This window comes from Dromiciops gliroides, chromosome 4, assembly GCF_019393635.1.
Source record: "Dromiciops gliroides isolate mDroGli1 chromosome 4, mDroGli1.pri, whole genome shotgun sequence".
Classification (NCBI taxonomy): domain Eukaryota; kingdom Metazoa; phylum Chordata; class Mammalia; order Microbiotheria; family Microbiotheriidae; genus Dromiciops; species Dromiciops gliroides.
In genome coordinates this window covers 195,742,370-195,766,461 of record NC_057864.1, presented here as the reverse complement: position 1 = coordinate 195,766,461, position 24,092 = coordinate 195,742,370, and the positions used below count along the sequence as shown (strand labels likewise).

General features: G+C 38.7%; 1 protein-coding gene across 1 annotated transcript in view; it reads right to left on the bottom strand.

The window, feature by feature from the left end:
- MAP3K3 (mitogen-activated protein kinase kinase kinase 3) overlaps positions 1-24,092 on the bottom strand; it is a 112,968-nt gene that overhangs the window by 69,312 nt on the left and 19,564 nt on the right. Inside the window, exons 2-5 of the mRNA XM_044001993.1 lie at positions 18,561-18,682; positions 16,710-16,799; positions 5,088-5,128; positions 933-1,032 (exon numbers count right to left, since the gene is read on the bottom strand). Coding sequence (XP_043857928.1) covers positions 933-1,032; positions 5,088-5,128; positions 16,710-16,799; positions 18,561-18,682 — 353 coding nt within the window. The remainder of the gene's footprint in view (positions 1-932; positions 1,033-5,087; positions 5,129-16,709; positions 16,800-18,560; positions 18,683-24,092) is intronic.

Below are 24,092 nucleotides of genomic sequence, written 5' to 3'. Positions count from 1 at the left end.
GTCTCTCCATTTGGAGACTAGCTAGGCCCTCAGACAGACAGAATCTGCCACCAGACGCAAATCTAAGGCTTTCCAAAGCTTCTGCTCCACAAGTAGTATTTGAGAAGCTCAGTACCACAGAGAGGAAGAATTCAATGAAGTTTCCACTACATGTTGGAAATAAATACCTTTTCTCTCAGTTTCACCTTTTTAGCATGCAGGCACCCAGAGACTCTACCACAGATAACCCCAAAACTGTATGAATAGCTTATTTAGTTATACAATGCACCAACCAAAACCAAGTTGCCATTTTTCAAACTTTCCCTGGAGGGAAGAAATTAAAAGGTCAAAAGAAGTATAAATCCCAAGAGGGACTTCCCTCCCAAACCCCTAAACCTGAAGTAAAAGTAAATAAGGGAGAGTTTGGGAAGTTAAGGTTACAAAGCCAAGTAGGTGCTAATTTTCAGTAAAATCTTGAAACCAATTTTTGAAACAAAGTACAATACAGAAAATTTACTTGTGGGTAATCAAAAACTGAAGTTCCATGGGGCAGAGAAACCTGCATTTCTGTTTCTCAGATGAGGATTCTACCCAACAAGCTGCCCTGTCCCCAACACTGAGCCCACCTTTCCTCTTGGAAGCAGTGCACAAAGCTGGAAAGAATGGAGATCCCCTCACACAGCTTAAAGGAGACTCAGAGGACCTTGATCATACCATGGGAGTCAGAGCTACCCACTGTGAACAGGAAGGAGAGAAATGAAGATGCTTGTATTTTCTCCCCTAGAGGAAAGAGCAGAAATCAAGTTGCTGTGAGAGCTATGAAGATGGATTCCAAAGAAGGAAAAATACAGAAATGGAAAAACTAGAAAAAAGTCCTCATCTGAACAAGGAGGAAGAAGGAGATGGATAGCTGTCCTCATCTTGGCTTCAAAGGTATCATTCTGTTCTCTTACCTCATTATTCATATAATGGAGAACTAGAGGTTGCCCAAATGCTGTCTTCACCTTTTGTTCCACGTCTTCATATCTCACAGGACGGCTAAATGGTATAATTCTGAAAAGTAGAAAAAGATGCAGTAAGCTATGTGTTTGAAATATAAAGGGATAAATAATTATTTTTCTTCTCCCTCTCTTCATTCATCCCCTCTCCCCCATACTTCCACAGGTGTGAACATTAATGTGTTAGGCTGATCAATGGTATACATAGGTACTGTCACAGCTGAAAATGTTGAATATTTCCAGTTTTTGGATTATCTATACCAACCACTAAGGCTTGGCCCAAATTTGCCAACACCAAGTGTTATCATGCCAGTCACACTTGTGAAGCTTAAAAAACTATGGCACAAATACTATAGGAAATCTAGAAATTTGTGGTAAAGAGTGGGAAAAACTGACTCGATAAGTCAGTTCTAAGATCTGAAAGGCCCTTTTCACTGTCCTTTTTGTAGATGCCTATGACTGTCACTTGAGTAATCTGATGTTCACAGAGGACTCCTAGGCCAGACTTACAAATTTCCTTAAACTTCCCTTTCAAGAGTTACTTTGCTGTCTAGGGGAGGGGGGGAGGGAGGGGAGGGAGGGAGAAAAATCTGAAATTGTAAAGCATGTATAAACAAAAGTTGAGAACTATCTTTACATGTAACGGAAAAAATAAAATACCTCATACATTAAAAAAAAAGTTACTTTCCTTCGTTTTTGTAGCTGACACTGCTAATTTAACTCATCTACAATGAGTAGTTACGTTATTCTTTGAAAAATCTTTTTATATCTTGTTCTTATTATCGCTTTCATTTCAAAATTTATCCCTCTCTCATTACCTGCCTAGTAAGCCACCCCTTGTAACAGAGATTGAAATAGAAGAAAAAAGCAATTCAGCAAAACCAATCAATATATCAGTGGTGCCTGAAAGTATATAAAATATTCTATACCTATCTTTCCCCCTCCTCCATTTCTGCAGAGAGGAAAGAGAGGTATATTTTCTCAATTCTTCTTTAAGTTTAATTATTACAATTAAGAATGTGTCATTCTTAAGCTTCCTGTTAACCACTATAGACATTCCTTCTGCCTTGAGATCATCAACAGAAAGGCTAGACACCAGTTCAATATTCAGCAGCAATATTTTCTTCAGATTTTCTGGGTAGGGAAGCTAAGGTGGCGCAGTGGATAAAGCACAGGCCCTGGATTCAGGACGACCTGAGTTCAAATATGGCCTCAGACATTTGACACTTACTAGCTGTGTGACCCTGGGCTAGTCACTTAACCCTCATTGCCCCCCCCCCCCAAAAAAAAGATTTTTCTGGGTAGGCTGATGGTACTAGAAGGTCAGAACTTTGGAGATTGTCCTTTAAGTCTATCATGTTAGCTTAAAGCATCATTAATGCTATTAGAGACTAAGTTTCCAAAAAAGTGTACTTGAATGTATATTTTTACATTCTGAGTACCTCTAACAGAGGAAGCTAAGTGGTGCAGTGGATAGAGCACTGGCCCTGGAGTCAGGAGTACCTGAGTTCAAATCCAGCCTCAGACACTTGACACTTACTAGCTGTGTGACCCTGGGCAAGTCACTTAACTCCCATTGCCCCACAAAAACAAAAACAAAAATAAACCTGAGTACCTCTAATGGCAAAGAAAAATCCCTTGGCAAACTAGGGGGCAGGAGGTAGGAAATCACCCTTCCCTGTCTCTCTCTCTCTCAGCCAATCTCAGATTCAGACTGAGAGATCAAAAAGAGCTACAGAACTTATAATTATAACTGAAATAAGTAGAAGCAGAAATATGACTACAACAATATAAATAGAAAGATTAACAACAAAACAAATGAAACCAAATGGTGTGAAATTATAATGACCAATATTGGTCCCAAAGAAGCAATATGAGAAGGTGCCTCTCTCTTTCTTCTCTGTAGGTGTGGAAATGTGGGTGTGGAACATTACAGAAATTTCAGATTTTTGGATGGGTTGGTTATTTAAGCTCTATGGCTCTTTCTTATTTTTTAAAAATTTTTTCATTATAAAGGATGGCTGGGGGAAGAGGGGCAATATAGGTGATATAAAAACAAATTCTATCAATAAAAATGTATTTTTAAAAGAAATCAATAGATTTCTACAGTCATTTGGCATAAGGTAGTTTGAACTTGGCACTGGTGTACTTAAACTCTGTATTAAGGCTTCAAATATATACACTATACACGAACATTGAAATGCCATTGCTCCTACAAACAGCTTCATAAAAAGAGTATGTAATTTAAAATATTATGACACTAAATCCCTGACATTCAGGACTTCAGAAGTCCATTCCTGTCTGACCACCTTAAATATCTGTGGTTAGATCTGGCAGTTTCTTTGATACCAAAACACACATTCACTTTCTCAGATCAAGTCTGCTCACTGTAAAGGAGCACTTTGGGAATGAGGAATTCAGGCTAGCGTAACTGCATAATTAGACTCACATACAACTGAGCTTTTTATTCAACTTTTCTTCTGAAAAATCTCTTCTGTTCCAAGCTCTCTCAAACACTACTTTGGGAAAGAAGTATAAAAAGCAATAATGTTAGGGTGACAAATTAACCTCTGAGCTACTAACAAACAGCATTGAGATCAAACACTGGGGCTGAGTTCAGAACATAGTTAAGTGGGTTTGTTCTTTACAAATCTGAGAACAGCACTGAAACTCTAACATGGCATCAGAGCATTAAGACAAGCAGACTGGCAAGAAATAATGATCATGCTTTTCCCAGGCATAGGCTAAATGGCTGCCATATTTTCACCCTGTAATAGCTGCTACAACACTAAAATCAGAAAGCAACCATGCTTCAGGTTAGTGACTGAGCTGCTTTTAAAATAAGTCATTCATCTCCTTCTCCAGAGCTTACAGTGCCATGTATTTTTTACAGGAACTAATTGATCCACCATCCTTATAGAGTCACATATACTCAAAGTTGTTTCTCTTGAATTTTGAGAGGAAAAGAACTGAATCTGTTCCAAGAATACACAAAGCAGTCTTCAAGTGGGCTATAGACAGCTAGTAGGCAAAGAACCACCAATGAGTACAGTACATAGGTCAAGAGTAGATCATGTAGCTCTTATAATTAAGGGAAATTGATCTTTTGAATCAAGAGAAATATTGTCCCCAGAGAATCATCTAGTCTTCTCAAAGGTACAAAAAGAACTTTTCCAGGGAGGGGTGGTGGGTAGTGGAGAGAAGTAAGGCAGAAAAAAGAATAGCTCAGAAGGGGGGAGGGAGAGAAAGAGAGGAGAGAAGGGAAAGAGTAAGATGAGAAAGGGAGGGGGGAGAGAAAAAGAGGGAGAAAGACAGAGAGAGGGAAAGGGAAAGAGATACGAAAAGGGAAAGATGCAGTAATAGGACGTGAACTTTCTGGGACACACAAAATGGCACTAGAAACATTTAGTTTCAGAAAAGGTCATTTTTGTTTCTTAGCACTAGAAACCTCATCTCATAATGCAAGACAACTAAAACAAAAGTAGTGGAGAAAAGGCATTTCCTACTGCAGGTGTAAAAAGCTCACTTTCTCCCATCAGCCCAAAGACGTTTGACAACTTCACTTCTACTGTCACTAAAAAGCTCTCATATCTGGAGAAAAGAAAGGAAACCTTTCTGTCTCTTTGTCACATCTATGAAGCCTCCCATCACCGACAAAATTGGTGTATCAAGGAACTCTGTGAGCTTATAGATCCATCCATGCCTTAGAGTGAGCTAACCCTGAAGTAAATACTATAAATAAAGCAAGAGCTTCTGAACATGGCTGTCTCTTGCTGTCTCTTATCCTCTGAGGCAGTGAGGCCTTAGTGGATGCTAAAGGTAGGAAGCCTTTGTCTTGGCTTCATCTTACCAACAAAAGAGCAGTGCAATCTTGGGTCCAGATTTCATCACAGCAGAATATAAGTAAAACTATAGCAAGAAAAATCTCTTCCAGTTCCCAGACCAGGAATATATGGTCTCTTAGAAAGCCTGTTGTGACTCTTCTGGGCCTTGCCTCCCTGAACCCAGAGACCACCCACTGCAAGAAGACTCACTTCCCTGGGCACTGCATGTCCTAACTAAGCAATTTACCAAACCTCTGTCTCATTAGTAGTAAAGAGGGCTACTTACCGCCTTTCCCCACTGTGCTCAAACTTGATCCTTACATCACTCTGCCAAGGAAAGGAGAAAGACAAGTTAGGAATGATCACTTTGGCAGGTAATTTTTCAAGTATATGTTTGCTGGAATACACATACAGGCACACTCACAAGAAAAGTCCTCAGACCTTTAACACAGCTGGACAAACCCACCGCAGACAAATATTTCAGCTTTTCTGTCCATACAGAGACATTTCATTCTCTTTCCAACACTCTACACTATTGACTCTGAAGCTAACTTCAAAGGTTGTGACCCCTTGGAATAATGTACCTCATCTACTGTTATGGCTCCCTTCCTGCATTCATGGCAGGACTGTAGTCATGCATCTTCTATTCCTCCAGGTAATGACTGAAGATTCTCTGCCATGTTATCTCCTAGCAAAAATAACTTCCCCTGTAGCAGTTTTCATGCCCTTCCTTATGGAACCACAGCAGCCTAGACTCTAGTCTTTACCCGGAGTGAAGAGCTGACATGGCTTCAAGGGGATGAGGCATGAAATCAGATCATGTTGCATACTTCTTCCCCTACCAACACTTTTACATGGGTGAGATATGATTATAATTAACATTAAAGATAGCCTTCATAGTGAAACAATATGCTATCAGAATTGGAAGGGACCTTAGGAATTACCTAGTTTAAATAATTAGAGGTGAAGAAACTAAGGCCTGGAAAGGTTAACGGACTTGCTGGGGTCATATTTCAAACTCCTATCTTCTGACTCCCCCGTTGGGTCACTCAGAGCTTCTTTGTCATATACTCTCTGTTTGGATTAGGAAACAATGAGCCTGGACCATCAGAGTTCAAATCCAGCCTCAGACATTTAATGTATGACCTTGACCAAGTCATGGGGATAATAACAGGATCTATCTCTCAGGGTTATTGTGAGGATCAAATAAGATAATATTTATAAAGTGCTTAGCACAGAGCTTAATAAATGCTTGTTTCTTTCTTTCCAATTAAAGTATTTTCAGAATTCAACAGGTCATCTGCCACCTGTTCACATTTACAGTATTTGTCCCCTATGCCTAGAATATACTTTCTTCCTCATCTTCAATTTTCAGAATCATCATCTTCCTTCAGAAATCAGTCCAGGGCCACCTCCACCATGTAGCCTTCCATGAGCCCCCACCTCCTCCCCCCCCCCAAAGCCCTCTCTTTCCTCTTAAATATTCCTAGAACACTTTGTCTGTGCCTTTCCTTTGCCTCCATCTCACTTTCCTACCTTTTCTAATACTTATCTGTATATCTGTGACTTTCATTTTTATCTCTAATTCCAGTGTCTAAGAACAGTTACTTAAACATAACAGACACTTAACAAACAAGCATTAAAATGATTGTAGTTATCATCAGAACAGAAAACACAACCAACAGTAACAGTAGATAACAAAGGAGGAGTATCATAAATGGGAAACAAGCATCTTAAGGGAATTATAAGGTGATAAAGAGAAAACGAGATATATTGGAAAAGAAAGAGAAAATGAAGATTACCAGGGAACTAAGGAGACTCAGAGATTAGACAGGATAAAAACAAGGAGGCAAGCAGTTATTAGGCACCTAATACAGTCCATGCAAATGTCACAATGGAAAATGCGTGGGGAAAAAAGAGATGAATAAGGCAAGTTTAGAAAGAAGATGGTCTAGAAATCTAAGGGAATGGGAAGCAAATAGAATGTACAGCTGAATGGTAAAAAAGGGAGTGGAGAAGCAAAATGTGCTTATGTTAATGGTTCCTTCCCTAGGAATTAGGAGGTGAGACTTCCCTTCAAGGTACAAGAGAAGCCTGGGGTTAGCTGATTGAAAACAATGTCGAGAGAGACTGATACCCCCAAAAGAGCTAACAAAAGACAGTAGATCTCTTAAATAAAGATGTTTTCTTCTTTATGTCCCCAGTATCATCCCTGCAGTATTACTCTGTATAGTAATGATAATACTTAATCTGGATGTGAAACTTAAGGCAGCTTTTTCCTTTAATGCATGAATGGAAGTACTGTACCTCCTGGTAGCAGCAATTCAAGTGTCAAACAAGCAACTAAATAAATTAACAAACACTTATTTATTAAGCAACCATCATGTTCCAGGCATTTCTATAGACAATGGAGATACAAAGCACAAAGAATGAAATGATCCCTACTCACAAGGAAGGGATAGGCACATACATACATACATATAATATATGCATAGAGCACAAATATAAAGTAAATAAATACAAAGATGCATAAAGCAGTTAAATACAAGGTAATCCTTGGGGAGAAGTGCACTAGCAGGTAAAGAATCAGCAAAGATTTCATGAAGAAGGAGCTCCATCCTAAATGAAGAAAAGGACTCTGTGAGGCAGAGGCAAGGAGGGAGGTGGTGAAGCAGAACAGTCAGCTGAAGCTTAGTTCATATACCAGTGTATGTAGAGCTTAACTGGGAGAAATTGAGGAAAAGGAAAAATCTCAGAACCTCCACTCTTGCTTGATGACTTCATGGAAAAGTTGATGGAAAATTGCTCTTAAGTGAGATTGTGAGAAAGGCAGAGGCAGAGGCAGAGACTGATGAGGCCAACAAACAGTAAGCCAGAGAACCTTGGGAAATCTGGAAGGGAAGGAAGCCGGCAGTGAGAGACCATGTGTGAAATGGGAAAATGGGGTGTTATTGTTAGGAAGTCACTCTCAGCTATCCATGTTGCCTCAGTGAGACAGGTTGAGTGACATGAAGATTTTTATTGTCTGCAAATGCCAGCTTCTTTTGCTGTTGCCTCCTCCTTGGAATCTGGGGCAAATACTCCAATTTGCCATATTTTAGGTATGACTTTGAATGACATCTATGTGACTGTGTATTCTCTGAGGCCTGAGGCCTAGGTCACTTTGTTCATTCTGTTACAACTGTAACTTAAAAGGTCTTGAATTCCATTTGGCTCCCATTTCTAGAATGGATCAGCATATTTCAAATCCTTCCCAAAAGGCTCCCCTCCAATAATTAAGGAAAATGAATGAATGCATTTTTGGGTAAGGTCACAAGCTGAGCATTATTCTATGTTACATTTGCATGGAAAAGTTAAAATTCTTTATTGCTTATTGAGTCTAGCAACTCAAAGCTCATCTGACCTGAGATTTATCAAGCCTACTGCTAGCAGCAAATATAGAGAAACCCTAGAACTTTGACCTCTTTCTTTCACTTGCTAGCTTCTCTCTCTATGCCTTTGCTCTTGAGGTTCTCCCAGCCAGAAAATCCACTGCCTCTTCTTTCTATTTATATAAATTTCATCAATCCTTCAAGGACTGTTTAAGTCCAACCTTTGTCCATGTTAGCTTTTCCAATGACTCCAGTCCACAGAGTTTCCACCTTCTTAATTTGATTTCCCATAACACTATTTATCTTTACTACACACTTTGGCACAATCACATGCAAGCATGTTGTTTAAATGCTTCACATGTCATATTTTGCCAAAAGAGTTCACAGATATTGAGATTATATCTTACATTTCTTTTCTATTTTTCATAGCATGTAGCATAGTGTTAATGGCTAAACTGAATTGTTAGTCAGTCAATAAGCATTTATTATGAACCTATGATGTGCCAGGCGCTGTGCTAAGCACTTAGGATACAAAGAAAGTTAAAAGATGGTTTCCACCGTTAAGAAGCTCACAGTCTAATGGGAGAAACAACATGCAACTGGGAGAGGTCACAGTATAACAATTTAGGCTCTTTGCCCATCCAACCCCACTACTACCTTGGTGAGAGAAAATATTTAAAAGAAGCAAAAGAGGTGATGTAATTAAAAAAAAAAAAGAACACTAGGAGGCAGTTAGGTGGCGCAGCGGATAGAGAACCGGCCCTGGAGTCAGGAGGACCTGAGTTCAAATTCGGCCTCAGACACTTGACACTTACTAGCTTTGTGACCCTGGGCAAGTCGCTTAACCCTCATTGCCTCACCAAAAACCAAAACAAACCAAAACAAACAAAAAAAGCCACACTAGATTTAGAATTAGAGGACCTGGGTTCAAAAATCTTAACCCCACCCCAATTAGCTATATCACATTAGGTCAGTCATTTAACCCAAATCTGTTATTTCAAGATTGGGGGTTATGGGGCAGCTGGGTGGCGCAGTGGATAGAGCACCGGCCCTGGAGTCAGGAGTACCTGAGTTCAAATCCGGCCTCAGACACTTGACACTTACTAGCTGTGTGACCTTGGGCAAGTCACTTAACACCCATTTCCCCACCAAAAAAAAAAAAAAGAAAAAAAGATTGGGGGTTATACTGGATTATCTGTAAGGTTCCTTCGAGAAATACATCATATGAAAAAGTAACAAAGAACAATGTCAGGATAAAAGGGCAACATGACTTTCTCAATTAAGAAAATGGTTAGGGGGCAGCTAGGTGGCACAGTGGATAGAGCACCGGCCCTGGATTCAGAAGGACCTAAATTCAAATACAGCCTCAGACACTTGACACTTACTAGCTGTGTGACCCTGGGCAAGTCACTTAACCCCAATTGCCTCACTAAAAAATTAAAAAGAAAAAGAAACGGGGCAGCTAGGTGGTGCAGTGGATAGAGCACTGGCCCTGGATTCAGAAGGACCTGAGTTCAAATCCGACCTCAGACACTTAACACTTACTAGCTGTGTGACCCTGGGCAAGTCACTTAATCCCAATTGCCTCACTAAAAAAAACAAAAACAAAAACAAAAAAAAGAAAAAGAAAAAGAAAAAGAAAGAAAAAAAGAAAATGATTAGTAGTAGTATTAACTTCCACTAATGCCATCGAGCTACTATAGTAGAAATGCCATACCAATTCCCCAAATCTCGGCATAAAGTTGGGAAAATGAGAGTTGGGGGGAGGTAAATCTGAGAAATACCGAGTAGATCACTGTTTACCATTCATAGATTTTATGGGGGTCCTTTTACCAATGATTTCCTTGGGTTGAATCTCTGAGTTAAAAGGTATGGATAGTTTAGTCACTTTATTTGCAAAATTCCAAATCGAAAACAGGTTTTATGACTATTTGTGATCTGAAAAAGCTTAAATCTCCTCTTCTTCTTGGGAGCCACCATATATTCTCATACTCTTTCTGGTTCTGCATCTCCCTACTATCTCTATTGTACATTTTTGAGTCTCCCAAAGAACTCTGTGGCCTTATGTCAAGAATGGTAAATTTCTGAGAAGGGAAAGAAAATTTTTAAAAAGAGCACCAAGGGGCACCTAGGTGGTGCAGTGGATAGAGCACCGGAGTCAGGAGGACCTGAGTTCAAATCCGGCCTCAGATACTTGACACTTACTAGCTGTGTGACCCTGGGCAAGTCACTTAACCCCAATTGCCTCACCAAAAAAAAATTTAATTTTAATATGTGCTCATTAGTCTATTTGAAAGAAATGCCAATTAAATACACAAGTTACTGCACCGGGCAAACTGAGACCTGTGAAAGGCCTTAGTTTAAAAAGCTAAGGTCTCCTACTGCATCCTGGGCCATTCACTTGTCCTGATACATTTCTTGCCACTAAACTCAGATAGCTCTGGAAGAGAGTGAGGCTGGTGATTTTGCACAGCCCTTCCTCACTTAAACCCAATTCATTACAAGTCATGACATCACTTCCCCGATGCCATAGTCTTCTCTTGGAGAATGAAGGACAAACAACAACCTCATGAGGCAGCCCATTCCACTTTTGGATAGATCTAATTTTTCATAAGTTTTTCTTCACATCAAATTTCAATCTGCTTCTATGACTTCTACCCAATACTCCTGGCTTTAACTTTTGGAGCCAAGCAGAACAAGTTTACTTTCAAATCTTTGAAAGATAGTTAGCAAGTCCCCTGTTGGCAAATAACTTAAGAGCAGTCTCTTCTCTGTTAGTCCTTACCCATACAGTATGATCCAAAACAAAGAAGAGGCAATAAATTGGCAGAGTTAAGGATAGATTTCCCTTCTACTGGAATTTCTAGCAGTTAGGTTATTATCTCTAAAAGCTTCAAAGGTCAGACTAAACAAGACTAGTTCCATAAGACAGCATTCTACTGTAGGCAAAGAAAGTTTGACCCTTTCATTACTTAAAAAAAAAATCCTGCACATGTTTTTATAGGAATTAAAATCAGTGCCAGAATATCTCCAGGTATCTTGGCTCCCTTTGTAAATCCACTACATATTAAAAACAAATGGGGGGGGGGCAGCTAGGTGGCGCAGTGGAAAAGGCACCGGCCCTGGATTCAGGAGGACCTGAGTTCAAATCCGGCCTCAGACACTTGACACTTACTAGCTGTGTGACCCTGGGCAAGTCACTTAACCCCCATTGCCCTGCAAAAAGACCAAAAAAACCCCCAACAACAACAAAAAAAACAAAAACAAAAAAAACCAAATGGGGGGCAGCTAGAGGACCGGCCCTGGAGTCAGGAGTACCTGAGTTCAAATCCGGCCTTAGACACTTAACACTTACTAGCTGTGTGACCCTGGGCAAGTCACTTAACCCCAATTGCCTCACTTAAAAAAAAAAAAAAAAGAAAAAGAAAAGAAAAAACAAATGGGAGAAGACCTGGAGCCCTGAGTTGTTTCCAGTGAGGACTGGCATTGGTCTGGCTTACTCCTCTATGTGCTGGCAACAGGAGTTACAGAGCGGCTCCCTCTAGCCAAAGAAAAGGGAAGGCGCCCTCTTTACTACATGTATTACTACAGAGCTTAGTAGGTAGGCTCCTGGAATGTTGTATCAGCTCTCAGACTTCATAGATACTCATACCCTGTCCTACTCAACAACATAATAAATGTTAATATATACTAAGGTAGGGGATGATGGATTAAACAATTAAATGGAAAAAACCCTTATCAGAACATGTCTAATCACTCAACAAGAAAGGGACGAGATCTGTATTACAGAGATTGGATATTTCTCCATTTCCCTAGCTGTGATTCAATTAAATTCAATTATTCAACAACTATTTGAACAATTACTACATACAAGGCACCACTAACGATATCTTAATTGCCAAACCTTGTCCTTGACCTCTCTGCAGGCTCTAACACTAGCCATCACTGTCTTCTCCTTGATACTTTCTTCTCTCCAGATTTTCAGGAAACTACTCTCTCCTCCTTTTATTCCTACCTATCTAACTGTTCATTCTCAGTCTCCTTTGCTAGATCTTCATCTATGTAATAGTAGGGTTCCCAGAGAACTCTATTCTGGGCCCTCTTCTCTTTTCCTCTTATATTATTTCATTTGGTGGTCTCATTCCATGGTTTCAATCATCATCCTTATGCTAATAATTCTCAAATCAACTTATTCAGTCCTAACCTCTTTGCTGACTGTCTGTCCGGCACCTCCAACTGCCTACTGGATATGACAAAACTCAACATGTAGAAAACTGAACTCATTTTTTTCTCCAAAACCTTCCCCTCCTCCTAACTAGTATTACTGTGGGGTTTTGTTTCGTTTTGGTTTTGCAGGGCAATGGGGGTTAAGTGACTTGCCCAGGGTCACACAGCTAGTAAGTGTCAAGTGTCTGAGGCTGGATGTGAACTCAGGTCCTCCTGAATCCAGGGTCAGTGCTTTATCCACTGTGCTACCTAGCTGCCCCCTAACTAGTATTACTGTTAAAGCCACCACCATCCTTCCAGTCCCTCAGGCTTCCTCAACTCTTCATTTTCTCTTACTCCCCATATCTAATCTGTTGCCAAGGTCTGTCCATTTTTTTTTTTTAACCTTTGTAAAGTTTCTTGCATATGCCTCTTTCTGTCCGCTGACACTACTATGAGCCTGGTACATGCTGTCATCACCTTATATCTGGACTTTTCCTTCTCATCAATGCCTGCTGGTTGATCTTGCTGACAAGTCTTTTCCCACTCCAGTCTATCCTCTACTCAGCTGTCAGAGTGGTCTTCCTAAAGCACAGGTCTGACCATGTCACCTCTCTCTACTCAATAAAGTTGAAGTTGTTCCCTAACACCTCTGAGATCAAATATAAAATCTTCCTGCAAAAAATATAATAGAGAGGAAAGTAATAACATAGCTCAGTAATTCATGGTATTTTCTTGGTTGCTCTCCCCCCCAATAAAACTTCACATTTCCCCCCACACTTTCAGTATCTTTCCCTCCTTTGGGAATCCATCCTTCAATGCCCTCACAATTTTATCACCTACAACAAAGATTTATCAATTAATCAACAAGTATCTTTTAAGATCTTACATTCTAAGCACTGTGTTAAGGAGGATATAAGCACAAAGAGTGAAATAATCCCTGTCCATAAGCTAACATTCTAATGTGGGAGACAACAAGCTCATATTTAAATACATGTGGTATAAATACCAAGTAAATAAATATACACCTATATTTGTAAAAAAGTAGTTAAACATATGGTAATTTGGGAGGGGGAGCCCTACAGCAGTTTGGGTGAGATCAGAAAAAGATTCATGCAGAAGATGGTGCTTTAAAGAAAAGAAAATGAGGGACGCTAAGATCTCCTCATGTGCATTTTGGCCTTGTCTAGCTGCTTTTCCCCATCTTTGTTCTCTTCAGTGCATTTCTACCTCCTCTATAAGCATATCTAGCACTATGATGTTAAAGCCAACTGTGATGATTCTTCTGTCTTTGATGGTGAAAAGTTTGTTATAAAAATCTTTGAAGACCTTTTCTATTCTTTTTTTTGGTTTGTCTCCCCCCTCCTTTTAAAAATCGTAAATGTCCATGGGATGTCTTTGCTTAATTGGGCCTCTAAGCTTTAAAAAAAAAATTTTTAATCTTCTACTGCTTCTCTGTTTTATGCTCAATCTTCCATTATCCTTCTCCATAAAGTTGTTTGTTTGTTTTTTAGTGAGGCAATTGGAGTTAAGTGACTTGCCCAGGGTCACACAGCTAGTAAATGTTAAGTGTCTGAGGCCGGATTTGAACTCAGGTACTCCTGACTCCAAGGCCAGTGCTCTATCCACTGCGCCATCTAGCTGCCCCCCATAAAGTTGTACAAACAAATGACAGACCAAATTGAAGTGGTGTCTGACTGCCATCACTCTCCACATGGCATTTTTTTCAACCAAGTCAAGGGTCAGTTGACTAAGATGCTTTGTAGGTTCTTTTGGTTCCTTGGCATGGCAGTTGATTTATACAGGATGGGCCAAAAGTCATGAAAGGGTTTCACTATTTCATAACTCCTTTACTTTTTGCTGTTAAATTACAATGCCACAGTATCATATACAGTATATATATGAAATATATATACTCATACATATATAATAAAGAAAAAAGAATTTTCTAAAAGTTATTAAAACATCAGACTCTTTTGTGATTTTTGGCCCACCTTATTAAGATAATTTTCTGTTTTAATTGCAACAAGTCATTTCTTTTTATTAATATTTTTTTTCTTTTTTTTAGTGAGGCATTTGGGGTTAAGTGACTTGCCCAGGGTCACACAGCTAGTAAGTGTCAAGTGTCTGAGGCCAGATTTGAACTCAGGTACTCCTGAATCCAGGGCTGGTGCTCTATCTACTGCACCACCTAGCCTCCCTAACAAGTCATTTCTTGTCTGATAAATATAATCTGTTTCACTTTTTGTGAAGTTATTCGGTGTTCCCTATATCAAATACCTACCAATTCTTTTTCTTGAATAAAGTAGTTATTGAATAGTACAGATCTTTGGCCTCTCTCCCTATGTTTTGCTAATCCACATTTTGCAAAGTATTTCTTGCTATTCTTTTTTGTTGTTGTTGTTTTGTGAGGCAATTGGGGTAACTTGCCCAGGGTCACACAGCTACTAAGTGTCAAGTGTCTGAGGCTGGATTTGAACTCAGGTACTCCTGACTCCAGGGCCAGTGCACTATCCACTGCACCACCTAGCTGCCCCATTTCTTGCTATTCTCACCTGTTTTTCTACCTTTATACTGAAGTCACCAACTCAAAATACAGGATAATTTAATATGGAAGATCGTATAGTGATCTTAGTAGAATTTTTTTACTACTACATCATATGTAACAGATGACATAACAATAATTTTCATAGTAGTCTTTTTGCAAGCGCTTATGATCAATGCAATATATGATCAATATATCAATGAAATGATATTTCTTATTGCCCATAGGACTATGATTAAATCCACTTTACCAATTCTCTTATTTCCCTCTCCAAAGAGAATCTGTGATTCATCAATTCATTTAGCTACACCATTTAGCTGGTTTCATTTATAGAAAGAATGTTGAGATTGACATCATTTCTTCCAGTAGGAGGCCTACTCATTTGGTTACTGGACAATGATTTCACATTTATTACACTAACAGCTAAGTTAAAGTTTGTAAACTGTCTAAAAACTGTGTAACTCTTGGTATCTTCTGCCTCCCCTTTTGAAAGTCACATATTGAATTTATTATGTAAATAAAAGGTAAAGCAAGCATAATTCATAGATATTTGCCATTTCATGTATTATACCCTCTTTTTATATTCTATTTTGGATAAGAAAATGTTCATTTTATTTAATAGCATGTTCCAAAGAAATTATATATATTCACATATATACATACATAAATATGGATTCAGTACTCAAAGAGCATACTAAACTTTCAACTTTAGATCATTATTCAGTTAATAAACTTTATCCACTGTCACATCAATGTTGAGTTAAGCTTGGTGAAAATGTGCCATGAATCTGAGTGCTTGATGATTGCTTATTAGTGCAGTTGGGCCCCATGTTCCTTAGATTCCTCTTTTCCTCCCTCTAAACAGGAACATGGACTTGCAGAAAACTCCTATCCTGGGGGTTCTGCCCCCTTTTCTGATACTTTGGTATTGTCAATTGAGAAATGGAAGGGCCATTTTGTAATTTTTTTTTAACTAAAGGTAACTCTGTATATATTTTTTTTGTTTGATGGGTTACTGTAGCCAAGGAATTCATACCAAGAAACTAAGCCTACTGATGACAGGCTGCTTCATAATTAACTAGGCTGGTTCTAGGAAAGCAGATTCCATTTGTTGCAGGAACTACACTAGCAACCTGTCCAACATGATAGAACCTTCCAGAGCTTGTCTTCCACTGCTATAATTTGGAGAACTTAAAGTCACCTCCACATCACAAGGAGGCACTGGAATCTGACTTTGTGAAGGAGAAAATAGATTAAATGTACAAAATAAATATACCTCCCTTTAAAAATTTCTAGTTTCCCTCCACCAGCTAAATAGCTTCTTTAAATTCAGGAACAATTTTAGAGATTGTATAACTGAATAGGGAAGCTAGGTGGCACAGTAGATGAAGCACCAGGCCTCAAATCAGGAAGAACTGAGTTCAAATCTGGCTTCAGACACTTACCAGCTATGTGAACCTGGGCAAGTCACTTAACCCTGTCTGCCTCAGTTCCTCATCTATAAAATGAACTAGAGAAGAAAATGGCAAACCACTCCAATTTCTCTGCCAAGAAAACCTCAAATGGGGTCATAAAGAGTTGGACATGACTGAAAACGACTCAACAACATAACTGAATAACATCAGAGTGAGATGTGTTATCTACAAAAACAGGAAGTAAGTAATCTAATTTCATCTCCCTTAAAAGGTACTCAACTGAGGAAATCAATTCATCACTCCTCCAACTTTAATATCACAAATACTTTGTGAAAATTCAATTCAGTTTAAAGTATAATATGGTTTCTTACCGATATTTTCTTTTCTTCACTGGCCCCTGCACATGGACTTGTTATTGTGGGGCTGTTCATGAGGGCTGAGCTGCTGCTGTTATGTTTTTTCTTCAAAAACAAAAACCAAAATAAAAACAAAAAACCCTATTGTTAATGTAATTGTATCTTCCATAAAATGAAGTAAACTAAATGAAAGACAAAGTGTAATATAGATAAACTGTGGTGCCTCTCAGCTAAGACCATGTAGTAGGGTTTTTCCCAATTATGTCTTTTCATCAGGAATCACCAGGATCAGTCTGTCTTTTACTGACCTTCTGGCTTCACAAACAGCTGAAAAAACAACCAATGACTTCACCCAGCTTGAAGAAGAAGAAAAAAACAACCTAGCAGGTCTCTCTGACCTAGTAAAGCAAGATCAGGGCTTGTCTCATAATGATTTCTTAGCTATAATCACATGCATTTCTTAAAATGTGTCCTTCTTCCTCCCTGGGGGCACTCAGGCTTTCTTAACACCCAAATTCTAAAGTAACTCTAGCCCTCCGAATTCAGGAAAGCTTTTATTTTTCATTAAGTAGCTGCTTCCCATTTAAGTGCATCTGTTTAGAAGTAGAGTATCTAGATAGCATCACACCAAACATTTGACATCAGAAAAGGAGGAGTGAGGTCATCAAGCACAAGTCTGGAAGTGGGACCTTATTCTGGCAAAATGTTCCTTCCAAATGGTACTTTGAACACCTGCCAGTCATAAAATGCGAGATTACCAAACAATTAAACAATAGAGAGGACTATGACTATGGACGATTTAGAAAAAGTACAAAAGTGAGTCCCAGTTCCAAAGAAGCTCAAAAGTAATAAAGAAAATACAATCACACTGTAACTAATCACCTCTATCAAGTTATATACTTAACTGGACTAATGGGATTCTGCACACCTAACATTCCTAAAGCTAGAAAATACTGTGGAGACATTATATTAAACAGTCCTTGAGAAAAGATGATCTATAGCCCTGTGCCTACCCAACCCAGGAGCCAAAGCACCCCTGAAAAGATCTGAGGGAATCATCTAAAGTGAATTAAATCATTGTCCAACATTCAATGAACTCGCGTATTTGTTGAATGAATAGGTGTTTATTTGGCATACATCTGACCTGCCCCATAGGGAAAGAAATCCCCCTTCTTACTCCTTTTCTATGGTAGAAAGTATCTCAATAATAGCCAGAAGACACTGGAGGTGAGCATGGGGTTTTAATCATCACTTGGGTTTAAATGTTTCTGAAAAAATAGGAGCTATTTCTAAAGAAGTCAACTCCCAATTATCCTAATATTGGGAAGGAAAAAAATGGTAAGGATAATGAATATATATGTATATATATATACATATATAATTAGCTTTTGGAATATATGTTTAGGCAGAAACCTTCCCAAGTTTTACATGTGTCGTTATTAAATTTTAAATAAACTAATTTGACTGAATACATTCTGATTCAGAAAGAAAGCCAATCTAGAAAAAACAATTTGCCAGTTAACCCACAAAACAAAATGGAAAGTCAGATGTAGTCATTTTTGTTTCATCCATTCTTTACATTAACTCTTTACAGATGAACAAGAAAGATGCTGTGGGAATTAGAAACACAATGCTTAGAGTTCATGATTGGGAGCCCCAAAGGTTTAAAGTTCAAAGGTCTTAGACACTTTACCTTTTCTGATAGACATTATCCCTTACCATTTAACAGGCTGGGGATAAGGGGTTGGAAGGGAATGGTTAATACTCTACTCAAGAGTATCAAAGTAAAGAGAAGCTCTTGTCTTCACTACACATTTCCCACCTCAAAGGAGGGGGGTCATCAAATCCTGCTGGGGCCACACTTACCTGTCTATTTGGGTGGCCAGTATCTTTGCTCTTCATGGTCTCAAAGCCAGGCAGCCTGTGACGTCGGCCCATCTGGAGAGCCACCAGATCTTTCATGATTGAATTCAATGCCTCCTGTTCATCTGTAATAAAAAGAAAAATATAGGATAGAGCACTGATTTTCAGGTCTCAAGGACACTTGCAGAAAATATCCAGCTTGCCATTGTATGGCCCAAATAAGATGCAAGTCAAGCTATGTTAACTGAAAAACTGAACTTAAGCCGCTCATTTTGTTTGTATTTATTGCTCTCAAATTTAATTTCTGGTTTTTCTCTTTCCCTACTTTATTCTGAAAAAAAAAGAAAAAGAAAAAGAAAGCTCACAAGCAGAGATGGTCAAGGCCCAGAGTCCCTTGGAAGCTCAAAGAGGGAAAGTCCAGCCAAAATCCAGAACAGAGGAGCAGAGAATTTCACAGCAGTAGTACCCAGAGAAAATCAGCACTTTGGCTCTGGGACATGTTGAGCAACAAAATATACTCTTTAAAATTCCAAGTGTAATGAGTTTGTTTCAAAATTATCAGGTAGTTACTACAGAGAGAAATTGTTTTTACAATAAAGCTAGCCAATTATATCCCCTCCTCTTCCAATAAGATGCAGTTCTATTGGCTGTTTTTTTCTTACTAATAAATATATGGTCACTGCCTTAATGACTTTACTTCTGGCTTCTTTTCTTTAAGACAGTGTGAACACTCTGAGTCAACTCTCCATCCACCAAACCATCCTCCCTCTCAACTTTATTACCAAATTTGGGATTGATAATAAGACTCCTGAGCTATGGCAGCCCAGTCAGATGAAATACTGGAAAGGAATAGGAAAGAAATGTTACTCCGCTTTGCTGTAGTGACAGGTGAATCACATAAGGCACACCCAAACTAAGCAAGCAGACAAGGTTCCATATCAAAGGAAGTTCCTATGATATAATGCAGGTTATCTAGCACTTTCTCTGCAACTTTCATTCTTAGAAAGTTACCTAGAACACTGAGAGATTAAGTGAGTTGACTCAGGGTCCCAAAACCAATCACTATGTGTTAGAAGAGAGATTTAACCCAGGTCTTCCTAGTTCTGAGGCCAGTTCTCCATCAGCTTTGCCCCTGCATCATCCAAACTAAAATAAAAGACTTTATATTTTACTGAGTAGGAAGTAACATGATCAGATCTTAGATTAAGAAGAATTACTTTGGGGGGCAGCTAGGTGGCACAGTGGATAGAGCAGCAGCCCTGAATTCAGGAGTGCCTGAGTTCAAATCCGGCCTCAGACACTTGACACTTACTAGCTGTGTGACCCTGGGCAAGTCACTTAACCCCCATTGCCCTGCAACCCCCCCCCCCCAAAAAAAAGAAGAATTACTTTGAAAACTGTGGAAGAAAGACTGAAGGAGAGACTTGAGGCAGGGAGACCAATTAGAAGGCTATTGCAATTGAGGCAAGAGGTGACGAAGGCCTCAACTAAAATTGAGGTTGTGAGAGTATTAAGAAGGAGTTGAATGAGAGAGATGCTGGGGACATATAAACACTAAGATGGGGCAACTGAATGGATAATGTGGCTTGAGTGTGAGTGAGTCAAAGATAATGCCAAAATTACAATCTTGAGAAACTAGCTGAAGTGGGGGTGGATGTTGTGAGAGATGGATATAAAGTTCTACTTTGGACACATTGTGTTTGAGATGTCTCCAGGATATCCAGTTTGAAACATTCAACAGGAGGCTGGTGATGTGAGACTGAAATTTAAGGGAGAAACTAGAGCTGGATATTTAGATTTGAGCCATCTGCATAGAGTTGAAAATTAAATGCATGGAGCTGATGAAGTAATTAAGAGAATGTAGAGAGAGAAGAGGCCCCAGAACAGAGCCTTGAGGAACATAGACAGGGGTCAACATATGGAAGATAAGCCAGAAAAGGAGACTGAGATAGAATGGTCAGATAATGGTCAAACTGGTAGAAGATTGAATACAATATCACAAAATCCCAGAGGAGAGGGTGATTATCAGTGTCAAATACATCTGAGAAGCCAAGGAGGATGGGAACTAGGAAAAGACCATCAGATTTGGCAATTAAAAGATCAATGGTAAAAGGACCCACATGTACAAAAATATTTATACCTGCTCTTTTTGTGCTGGCAAGGAATTGGAAATTGAGGGGATGCCCATCAACTGGGGAATGGCTGAACAAGTTGTGGTATATGAATATAATGGAATACTATTGTGCTGTAAGAAATGATGAGCAGCAGGACTTGCATGAACTGATGATGAGTGAGATGAGCAGAACCAGAAGAACATTATACACAGTATCATCGCCATTATGTGTTGATCAACTGTGATAGACTAGATTCTGCTCACCAATCCAACAGTACAAGAAAGTTCCAAAGGACTCATGATGGAAAAGGCTCTCCAAATCCAGAAAAAGAAAAAAAAAGGAACTGTGGAATATGGATGCTGATTGGACCATACTATTTCTTTTGGTTTTGGTGCTGTTTTTTTTTGAGGTTTTTCCTTTTTGCTCTGATTCTAATGCAGACTAATGCAGAAATATGTTTAATGTTATTATATATATATGTATGTACATATATGTGTGTATATGTGTATATGTGTATATATATATATATATATATATACACACACACACACACACACACCTATATCAGATTACCTGCTGTCTAGGGGAGGGGAGGAGGGAGGGAGAAAAATTTGAAATTTGAAATCTTATTTAAACAAATGTTGAAAACTATCGCTATATGTAACTGGAAAATAATAAAATACTTTTATTTTTTAAAAAGATCAATGGTGGGGCAGGTAGATGGCGCAGTGGATAGAGCACCGGCCCTGAATTCAGGAGTACCTGAGTTCAAATCCGACCTCAGACACTTAACACTTACTAGCTGTGTGACCCTGGGCAAGTCACTTAACCCCAATTGCCCCGCAAAAAAAAAAAAAAAAGATCAATGGTAATTTTGGAAAGCAATTTCAGTTCAAAGGTCTTTAGCAGCTTTCTACATTGCTTTCAGAGACTAGATCCAAAATGTGTGTGTGTGTGTGCGTGTACATGTCTTTACTCTCAATTTCTCAAACAAAAGAAAAAAATGTAAATTAAGAAATCATCTTTCATTTTTGTAGAAAAGGATTCAGTTACAGGATTTGTAGGAGATAATTTAATAAGCTGCCAAATTTAACTTCCAGTAAGTTAACTGGATCCTGGCATCACTGACTGAATTTTTGGGGGAAGTTCTAGTATAAAATATACCCTCTAGGAAATGGTATGGCACTATCTTCTCAATCAGAAACAACTGATACCATTTATGTAGAGTCATAGGTACTGGTCTCAAGCCAAAGCCATATTCTTCTTTTGCAGAGTGAGAATCCTATGCTAATTGAGAAAATAGATAAGAAGAAGAGAAGTGAAGGATCCGCCTATTTTATTTTATTTTATTTTATTTTTTAGTGAGGCAATTGGGGTTGTGACTTGCCCAGGGTCACACAGCTAGTGTCAAGTGTCTGGGGCCGCATTTGAACTCAGGTACTCCTGAATCCAGGGCCGGTGCTCTATCTACTGCGCCACCTAGCTGCCCCAATCCGCCTATTTTAGACATTTCTTCCTGACTTGTTATCTTAACATGATTCATAGAGACTTCATTTGAAAAAGCAAAAAAAGGCTTAAGGAATACCCTATACTAGTGACAAGTGCCATTTATATCACATTTTGGATTTGAAAAGTGATATATATATATATGTCTCATATGATACAACAATCGTATGAGGTTAGTACAATAGCTATCATCCATTTTACAGATAGGGAAATAGGCTCACAAGGAACTCAATCCTATGATAAAAATATAGAAAAAAATTCAATCCATGTATTTAAACTGAATAGGACAAGATATAGAATAGGAAGCATAACAAACGCATTGAAGTCTAGGTGATATGAGAACATACAAAGTAGCAGATGGATCCAGGATTAGCTACCTTGTGATAGATTTACTAGAGGTAGATTTTGAGTAGGTAGGTTGGTCTGCCATAGCTTAAGGATTTGAAGAAAAAGAGATGATAAGAGTAAACAAGGATGAAAAGCAGGTGTGTCCTTAGCAAGTGTTGGATATAAGAAAGGATGTACTCATGGATGTGGGCAGTTGGGAAAGGGAATTTGGTAACACTATGAAGTTCAAATATTCAGGAATTTTTACTTGATTCATTGGTCACTGGTTACCATTAATGAGGTCTCGGGAATGTAATATGATTGGTTGATATGTTTGGTAATCAACGCTGACTGGATATAGTTCATGTATGATAAAGAAGTAAAAAGAAAAAGCTACTGGTGATTTAACCATAAGTTAGGCAAGGGTTAGGTTAGAAGTAGTAGATGAAAGGACAAGATTAGAAAGAATAAAGATTAGAAAGAATACTTCAGGGCTTAGGACACAGCATGGAAAGTGATGCTTTCCGTGGTGCTATGGAAACCAAATAAGGGAAATCACAGAACCACAGAATTTCAGGGTTGGAAGGCACCTCAGTGGCCATCTAGTCCAACCCATAAATCAAAAGAATCCCTACTATAATGTGCTTGGGAAGACATAATACAACCTCTGTGTTTAAAGAAGGAACCCACTACCTCCTTAGACAACCATTCCACTTTTGTACAGCTTTAATTAGGAGGAAGTTTTTCCTGACATCAAGCCTAAATTCACCTCTTTGTATCTTCCACTCATTACTCATTTTTTTGTTCTCTGGGACCAAATAGTATGAGTCTAACCCATCTCTGACATGACCTTCAGATGCTTTAAAATAATCATGTACCCCCAATTCTTTTCATCTGCAGTATAAAAGCCCACATTTCTTCAGTTTTTCTCAAATGATGCAGACTCAAGTCCCTTCACTATCTTGGCTGCCTCCTTTGGATAATCTCCATTTTACCAATTTTTTTCCCCAACTGTACTGCCCCAAAATGAATTCAATACTCCAGATGTGATCTGACCAGGGAAGGATCAAAAGATCTAGAGCTGGAAGGGGCCTCAAAGGCTTCCTAGTCCAAACACTTCATTTGCCAGATGAGAAAATTTAGGTCCAGGGAGTTTAAGTGACTTGCCCACGGTCATATAAAAAAGTATCAAAGGCAAGCATCACTCAAGATCCTCTGACTCCAGAGCTAGTGCTCTTGGAATAAACACTTATTTCATGGAAACTACGTTTCTCATAATGTAGCCCAAGGGCTTTTATTGGCTACCACATCACACACCTGACTAATATTGAGTTTACAGTCCTCCAGATCTTTTTTTAGATAATTGTTACCTAACCAGGGCTTCTCCCCCATCTTGTATTTATAAGTCATATTTAATCTAAATTGTTAGAGTTTATGTTTATCTTGCTTGAATTTCATCTTATGAGATTTAACACTATGAACTAGATAGCTAGGATATTTTAAACATTTCTTTCCTTTTTATTACTACAAATATGACAAACATGAATATTTCTATATATAAAGGAGGACAGAAAAATAAGGCTATGTA